The sequence below is a fragment of the Belonocnema kinseyi genome, chromosome 5, assembly GCF_010883055.1.
Source record: "Belonocnema kinseyi isolate 2016_QV_RU_SX_M_011 chromosome 5, B_treatae_v1, whole genome shotgun sequence".
NCBI lineage: Eukaryota > Metazoa > Arthropoda > Insecta > Hymenoptera > Cynipidae > Belonocnema > Belonocnema kinseyi.
In genome coordinates, this window is record NC_046661.1 from 30,431,480 (window position 1) to 30,440,813 (window position 9,334).

At 32.3% G+C, this 9,334-nt stretch overlaps 1 protein-coding gene across 3 annotated transcripts in view; it reads left to right on the forward strand.

Annotated features, from left to right (window-relative positions):
* Positions 1–9,334, forward strand: part of LOC117172335 (centrosomal protein of 135 kDa) — a 316,377-nt gene that overhangs the window by 47,545 nt on the left and 259,498 nt on the right. For all 3 annotated transcript variants that reach the window (XM_033360139.1, XM_033360138.1, XM_033360140.1), the window contains 2 exons: positions 4,427–4,522; positions 5,163–5,392. In XM_033360139.1, coding sequence (XP_033216030.1) covers positions 4,427–4,522; positions 5,163–5,392 — 326 coding nt within the window. The remainder of the gene's footprint in view (positions 1–4,426; positions 4,523–5,162; positions 5,393–9,334) is intronic.

Sequence of the window (9,334 nt, forward strand, 5' to 3'; positions counted from 1 at the left end):
CAGGTACTATTTCTAATGTCAGCCCCTACATGTACACCAATTTTCAACCTTATCCGAGTCACGTAAGTTAACTGCCAAAAATTCGCACCTTTGACAGGTCGCTACAGGTGAACACATCCACTCACACCTGCCAGGCACCCATTTTTACGTTCCTCATCATCAGAAGAACATCTCATGTGAAAATTGGCCTTATCCGTATCACGCTCGCATTTACGTTGTCAGCCCACGGTATAAAAGGCATACAGTTGCGTCGATTATCAGTCTTTTGTATTTAGCCAAGAAGAAAATAATTTTTTAAGCAATTAAGTGCAACTTTTTGCTAATTGAAAATAAATACAACACTGTCAGAAGCCAAAAATGTGTAATTTGCTTCAAGAATCATCTCTGTTCGTTCCCTAGTTTCGGAGATGACACCTCCTTACGTTTTTCTTAACAACTTATTAACAATTGATTATTTTTGGCTCTAAATTTCGCCATTGTACACAGACAGGAGCGAGGAAACCGTTTTTTTCTCAGAATTTTCATAATTTATTTTCAGTGGTGTAGAGCTACTCGAAGTTGAATATTCGGAAATGATAATATGATTATGGTACCTTTTCACCTTTCATTCACCAGGAAATAATCGCTAATCATCTGAACATTTTGAAACTCTGTATCAGTATTGCCAAAACCTTCACTTGCGACACGCATATTGTCCCACTTTTGTAGAATACTTTTCTACTAAGATTTTCATGAAAATCTGTACAAAAATCGAGGTGTCTATATTTTTTGAGCAGATAGGGTAATAATGCGGGCGAGATGTTGATGAGTTGAAGGAAACTTCTTCCACCACAAGCTGTTGAAACTCCTTGTTGAAACTCCCTGTCAAAGCTCCTTGAAACTGTATATGTTCACTGTGTCTTCATACAGTGATTGCTGCACGTCGTAAATTTATCTCAAAAATGCCACGAACTCCCCTGGTTTGGGTGGGTGGATCACAGTAACTGAAGGGTGCTCAGAAGAGTTGATATTCCATTTCATCCCAGGTGCAGCTAGGGAAAGGTTCCTTCCGCCCTTACCGAGACCCGCATTCGAGGGCAAAACTATTAAACCTGAAATATTAAACTATTTTTATAAATAAATGTTAACTTTTTTAACCCAAAAATCTTACAATGTTCAAAATTGAATCGCTTATATTATTGTAAACATACTAGAATTTGTCTTTAAATCATTGGAAATCTGAATATTTCAAATTTTACATTGTGAAAACATTGCTTGAAAAAAATATTGAGTAATCCAGTCAAACTTTTTGTCGATTACGTATTACTTTCTGTAAGTAGACTAAATATTTTTTTGAAAATTTTGCTTCAAATGTAAAAAAATAGCTTTTTCAAAGTTACTCGTCTCCCACAATTTATTAAATAGTAACAAGTTTGTTTTTCGTCAAATATATGAGAATTTCATTTAGTTCATTTTGATACTAAATGTTTTATACTTTTACTCGATGAGTTTAAACTTCGATATTTTTAACGACATTTCGGTTGTTGAATCTCCTAATAGAAATTGATTCCAGAACAATATATTTGATTAACTTTTAGTATCAAATAGTTTAAATTTAGGTATTATTTGAAGTTGATTGTATATGAGACTGAATGCTACTTGAAAAAATTTATATCTAAAACTAAATTGTATAAAATTCTTATCTGTTAAAAAACAACTCAGAATGCACAGAAATTTAACGAAAGGCAAGATAAAAACTGGGGTGTTCTTTTCGACGCTAACTTCCTTAAAACTCTGACGTTAGATCTTTTAGATTTTTGCAACTCCGAAAATAAAGTTTAAGGTATTACCAGTGTAAAATCATACAAACAGGTATACATACGAAGAACACACGCAAGCTAATTGAAGACGCTCCAATTCGATAAATTAAGAACGTATGAAAGTGTCTATCCTATCGGACCTCTATGTTGTCCCCTGCTGCCAGGGCTTCCCTTCATAAACAAAGTGGCAAGAAAATATACATTTTTACAGAACCTCTGTGTTCTGTCCTTCTATGTGTTCTTAGTCGAAAAAAGTCGTAAGAAAATTTTAGTATTTAAGGTAAACTGTGTGGCATTTTCGAAACCCTGGTATAGGCCTTAAGTGTATACAAACCTAATTTCAGTTGAAGCAGGGGACGCTAAACGGTGCTAAGCTCACTTTTTGTCGAAATGGAGGTTTTTTCTGAAATAATACTCTCTTGGTTTTTTTACAATTTTTATAAATTTGTTACTCTAAAACTTATTATTTAAATGTATTTATGTACACATTTTAAAATTGCAAAAAAAGGCAAACTAAACGAATGAATATTATACTAAAACATTTCATTTTTTAAACAATTCTGCGATCATTATAGGATTTTGGCACGTATTTAACAATTGGAAATATTATCAAAATTAAAATTGTTGTAATAATACTGTAAATATTCCTTTATCTGTTAAGGGGGACTTGTCGGTTTCAAAAATCCAATTTTTTGTTTTTGCATTGTTCAGTTATAAAGAGTCTTAAAATGAGCCTCAGAAAGTGTTTGGCAGAATTCTTTCTAGTTCGAGACTTATTGCTCGTCAAACATGACGGGGTATGGCCGCACAGTGCGGCGAAATGAAAAATTGATGTTAAAAAAACTTGTAGGTCACAGTTCATCATCGATTTTCATTTTTTTTTTTTAAATTGAGCATTACATTCTCAAGAAAACTGTGGAGGCCGATTTTTGAATTTTTGTTGTTTAAATTTTTGCAGCAAATAGTATGATGGATTATGTTTTCGTGAAGTATATTTATGCATCGAAATCGCTCGTTTAGAGCAATGCGGTGAAATGTGATCATGAAAATGTGGTATCCGATATCATTTTTTTAATTTATTAACAATTATTGTAAACAAATGCATGATTTGAATAGTAAATTTAACAAATTATATCAGAATGACAAAAATACATATCAATGTGCATCACGGGCAATGAGATTCGAAGTCAATCGGAAGAGAATTCAGTTCGTTTCGGCCTAAAACTGTTCAAATCGTGCATACGTTTATAATAATTGTTAATAAATTAAAAAAATTATATTGGATACCACATTTTTTTATCACATTTCACCTCATTGCTTTAAACGAGCGATTTCTATGCATAAATATACTTCGCAAAAACATAATTCATCATACGGGTTATTTATTGCAAATATTTGCTTATAATTTTTTTTTGCTGTTTGCAGCCTTATGCAAATTTAAACAAACAAAAAAAAAATCAAAAATCCGAGCGTCCCTTCGTCGCTCCTGCGCTACTAGAATGTAAATTGTTTTCCAACTCGACCGATATTTTTCGTGAATTTCTCCTTGACCCGGAAGGCGAACTCTACGGACCAGGCAATGCAGACTAAACTTATCTCCCATGATTCACATGTTATAAAGTTCTTCAACTTTGAACGCATTTTCTCAAAAGTTGCATTTTTTAAACTGGCGTGCATGTTTACGGGAGAGCAACTCAACTTATCGCGATTTTTGTTGATTCACAGAAAACGCTTGGCGAAGTCCCGATCTTCCAGGTGTGACCAATTTTTTTTGCTGGTTTTTGATAGCTTCGAATAGGACGGAAAACACAGCAAAAGAATTACTTTTTTGGAAAAATGAAATTTCGAAAAATTGAATGATCGGGACCTCTCTGACGTAACAAAAATTAAAACTAATGTAATGTTTTGATTTCGGATAACTAGGGTGGACCCAATCCTGCACACTGTTTGACCCTGCACTTTTGACAGTGGCGCTGTCAATGCCATTTTCAGGACTTGTAATTCAACATTGACATATGAAAAAGATCATGTGCGAAATTCTATAAGGCCATCATAGAATATAGAAAGTCCCGCGGTGAAATCTTATTTAGTTTTTCCACAATAAATTCCTGAAAATTGCTTTAAAAAAAACATTTATAAGGCCAGGCCGAGCTAAACGGTGCTAAGTCCCTCGCCATTTCTATTAGAGTATTACGTGCATGTTTAGCATAATCTATTTTGTCTCATAATAGTTTATAAACCGGTTTCGGTTCCGGTAGACTCCCACCGGTAAAAGACAAATATTTTACCTAATCGCTTGTAAATTGATTCTCGAGAAAAGTTGTTTGCTTCTCCTGTAAAATTTGGTGGATTGGAATTAGCACCTTTTAGCTTTCCACACTGCAATTACTTTATCCTGATAATACCTTAAGATTGATTGTTATTTCCTTAAATTTTGTCAATCTGTTTGAAATTTATCTGATTTAAAATGAAATATCACTGTTTTAGAAAATGTTTTTTCATCTTTTCGAATTTAAAAATTCACAATAATGAATGTAATTTTTCACCTTTAGTGCAATTTAATTGTGTTACACTTGTCCCACCTTTCTGGTCATGATAAATTGTTAATATATTTTTTTATTTGTTAGGCAACCATGGATCGTTTAGAACGCGAGAGAGACTTGGCGAGGGGAGATGTCGAGCGTTTGGTAGAAGAACGTGATGTCTTACGTGAACGATTGAAGGTAACATTTTCACCCATTTTCTCCATTCAGGCGGAAAGAGAAAGTATCATGAATTCCTTGTTGGTTCCGTACTTAACAAACTCGCTTTCTTCTCCAGAGGGAAGAGAATTTGAGTCCTACATGCACTTTTCTGTGGAAGTAACAATCTGTTTTAATAGAATAAAATGTTTCACTTATAGACAATTTCCAAATTTCTTTGCATTACTTTTCATCGTCTAAGCTTTTGCACTGTCATCTTCAAGTTTGACTTTGAAGGTTTTCGATTTTTAAGTGATTGCTAATTTTGATCCCCTTGATTTACATCTTGATATTTAAAATCCTAAACTCTTAAATTTGAAAGTTTATAAGTTCAATAATCACAGAATTTTTAATTGTCAAGATTTTTTGAAACTTAAAAATCTAGAGTGCAAGCCTTTAATGAACTCTTTTAATTCCTCAATCCATTAAATTCCAAACTCTCCAAAAGGCAAGTTTTGAACTCTTAAAACTATCTTAATTTATTAAAACACTTTAAAATTTGTAGTTGTAAGTTTCTCACTTTACCTTCTTAAACTCAATTTTAATTAATTTCAACTCATCACATGCATGATTGGGATTGAACTTTTATAATTCTGGGTCATTGTGGATTTTGCGGGTGTAGATGGCTACAGAGTCACATACTTTTGAGCAAAGAGGGTTGAGGGAAAGCCTCCTTGATCTAGAAACAAGGCTGGAACATACTGAGCGCGAAAGACAAGAACTTCTGGTGACGCAGGGCACCAGGCGAGGGACCATCAACGGCCTAGAGGATCAACTCGATGACATGAAAGAGGAACTTAAGCAGACTAAACAAGAATTGGCTGATCAAAGGACACAGTATTTTCAAATGAGGTATGTTGTATTTTCAAACTTTTATCTTTTCATTTATCAGGCTTTTAGATTTTTCACCGTGAATATTCCAAAGACCACACAATTTGTACGTTTAAGCCCATGTACGCCACTTGTACAAAAATCAACTACTAATATTACAGCTCAGAATTACTATTGTATTTGATTATTTGGTGATGCTCGGTGGCAGTTAGATAGAATTTGACTTTATTTTTCATACTTAAAAGTTAGTATTTCTGGTATCTATTTAAAAATGTTAAATGCTACATTTAAGACCTTGGAACTTGGAACTTTTTCAATTTTAACTTTCGGAGAATACACTGGGTAAATTTGAGTCACAAACAATATTTTGATTAAGAAATTTTTTAAAGAAATTTGAAAAGTGGGCGGTCTCTTAGACTTTAGCAATATAGTTCGCGGCCCTTGATCGAAAAATAGGTGTTTTCTCTGAGGTTTAAGGCGGATAGAACGTGGATACAGGAGAACTCAATTACAAATAAGCTATGAAGGAACATGAAATACATTTTTTATGAAAATTTAAGATCCTCTAACGACACTAATTTGCGAGAAACTCAATTCTTAAAAAGATTTTGATTCTTTACTGTGCCAATATCCAATTTTGAAAATTAAAAATTCGAATATCTACTTATATATAAATAAATAAGATATTTTACTGAAAATACGTTAACGGTAACCTGAACAGGCCTGAATATAGTATCTGACAGCCTTATTTCAAAATTCGTTTTATTTTAGGGCCTCAAAATTAAATTTGTTCAATGACGAATGCTTGTAATTGAACATTTTAATTTTGAAGTGTCTCAATTTATGATTCTTCGATTCAAAATGTTATAAATGTTCAAAATTAATAGTCATAACTTTTAAGATAATTAATTTTAATTATTATTGGTATACAAACATAATGTCCAATTATTAGAGTTTGAGTTTAACAATTAAAAATGGTGAAATCCTCAATTGAATTGAATATTTTCAAATCAAAACTTTCACGATGGACAGAAGGAATTTGAATATTTATAGATAGGAGCATAAAAGCCTATAGCAAGGCTCAGAATAGGACAAACTCTTGAGACGCTTTAAACGGCTGTCAAATTCGCAAGGTGCAAACTAAATCTAAACGGTTGAGTTGTTGAACGCCATATTTCAATTACATAATCTAAAGGCAATTATACCGAACCGTTCAGCTCGTTTTTTCCTGAAAATGTTGTTGTTTTTTGTAATTGAAAGTGGAGATTATTTTTTCTCGCTTCGAACTGGCGCGTTATGTACAGTACACGGGGGTATACCAGTGGCAGGGTGCAAGTGCAGCAAGCGGGGGGCTCGACTGTCTTCCCAAGTTACTCAACAGGGGTCAGTATTTTTGGAATCGACATATTTAAAACAGGTGTCGACAATCCAGTAAATAAGTATAAAATAATTTTTGTTGGTTTCTTCACACAATTTTCGCTATGAAATGACTATTCGTGCGTGCATTCATTATCAATTGGCGAATTACCAAAATAATATATTAGCAACAAAAAAGTTTTCAACTGTCCAACGTAAAAGAAACAAAATTTGTAATAAAATAAAATAAATGTTAAAAATGTTGAATTTTTAACATTTATAGTTTAAAGTTGTACAAATATTCCGCGTCAAGGCAACAAATCATTAATGTAATAAATAACAAAAAAATTGTTTATTTGCCGCATTTAAATAAACTGAACTAATATTAATTTAATTCAAGCGTTTAGACGTAGTTTTGATGTAGCCAAATTGACAGTCGTTTGAGGGACACGTGGGAATACAGGCGAGTCCCCCGCTTTCCGCTCCTGCCCATCGCGGCCACTATACTACCGTTTTACTGTGTAGCTCTAAATCTAAATGGTTAAGTTGTTAAACGCCATATCTTAAGCACATAATCTAAAGGCAATTTTACCGGTCGGTTCAGCTTGGTTTTCCCGGAAAATGTCCTTTTTGTTGTTGTTTTTTGTAAATGAAAATGGAGTGTATTTTCTCGCTTGAGAGTCGTGCGAGCTATACAGGAACACGGTAATATCGTGATGGCGAGGGGCAGGAGCGGAAAGCAGGGGACTCGTCTGTATCTTCAAGTGTCTTCAAGTGTCTGTATCTTCAATCTTGAAGTGACTTCCACATCGAAACTACAAACTACGTCTAAACACATGAATTATTGGCTGAAACATTTTAACCACATAATCTAAAGGCAATTATGCCGAACTGTTCAGCTCGCTTCTTCCCGAAAATGTCCTTGTTGTTGGTTTTTGTAATTGAAAGTGGAGAGTATTTTTTCTCGCTTGAAAATGGCGCATCTGTGTATTTATGTATAAGTTTGGATTTGAGCATGATTTTTATTTCCAGAGGAAATAAATCCGTATTTTTTTTCGAAATTCAAATATTGACGTGCCAGCGGGCACTTCTAAATCCCATTTCATTAACATGGGAAAATTTCTATTTTCTAAAAATTGAAGACACGTTACAGGGTTTTATCGAAACGTGCCAAGTTTTGTAGGGATAGAAGAGGAGTGTATACAAAAGGAATCCATACTAATAACTTTTATTTTTACCCCCCCCCCCCTGCAACGCCCCAAACATGACCGAAAAATCAGAAAACCACATTTTTACGTGTTATTGCTAATTGCTTTTTTAACAATGTTTAAGTGTTGAAATAAATTTAAATTATTTAAACAATTATTTATTCCCCACAAATATAAACAATAATCGTATTTTCTGATTGAAATGTAATAGTTTGCAATTTCTTGGAGTATTATGATTTGTTTAATACATTATATAATTATTTAAACAATTAATTGTTTTTTATTTACAAAATTTCTAAAAATTGAGCCATAGTTGTCCAATTTTTACTCAAATTGGTTTCTTAAACTACATTTTGTTGAATAAATACATAATTTACATAAATTTATTTTAATTTATAACAAATCTCTATTCGTTGAAAGAATTTTTATTTGCCCAAGCAATTTTTTCGACATCTTAAATAAAATTTAAATCAAAAAGAAAACATACAATTTATTTTCTGACTAAATAGTGTATAAAAAACTGTATTAACAATTTTTTCAGCGTTTAAAGAAATATCATTCGTTTCAACAATTATTTTTCCAAAAACATTTTTTTAATCGTTTTATCTGAATTAAACATAATATATTTTTTCTGAATGTTTTCTAATTTGAGTATAGATGCTTTAAGTATTTTTTGGCGCACTATTAAATCAATCATGAAAGTCATAATAAAATTTAAATTATAAAAGTGTATTTTTGCATTGTTTATATGGTTACAATTTTTACGATGATTATATTATAAAAAAGTACATTTACCAATGCAAATTATGATTCAAGTTTCAAAATTTTCTTTAAAAAACATTTATGTGGACGAAGTGTTATATTCTAGGTCATTTACAATAATTAAAATAATAAAAGCATTACTTTAGTTAATTTTGCACAATTAGTACAATTTATCGATAATCATTTGAATAATAAAACGCATAAGACAAGCTAATTTTGAATTTGACGAAAAAATGTAAAGTTACGAAAATATAAAACATTTGAAACCAAAAAGCATGAAACAATTATTGGACAAAAAATTTAGCAGTTCATTACGGTGAATTCACGTAACGAATTCACGAAGAGCGAACATTACATGCAAGACTTAACGATTGTTAAACATTTAACAGTATTAAATGATACTGCTGAAAGAGATATTACATTAATATCAAACTTTAAATGCTTGATACGATTTTAAACATATTTTTGGGAAAAATAATTGTTTAAAGAAATAAAGAGTTGCCTTCCTAGAACTGCTGGCTCCCACAGTTTTTCAGGGGAGCAGAGCGAGAGCGATTGCGAAATTATATATATATATATACAGTTTTTATATATATACATACAGTTTTTCAGGGGAGCAGAGCGAGAGCGGTTGCGA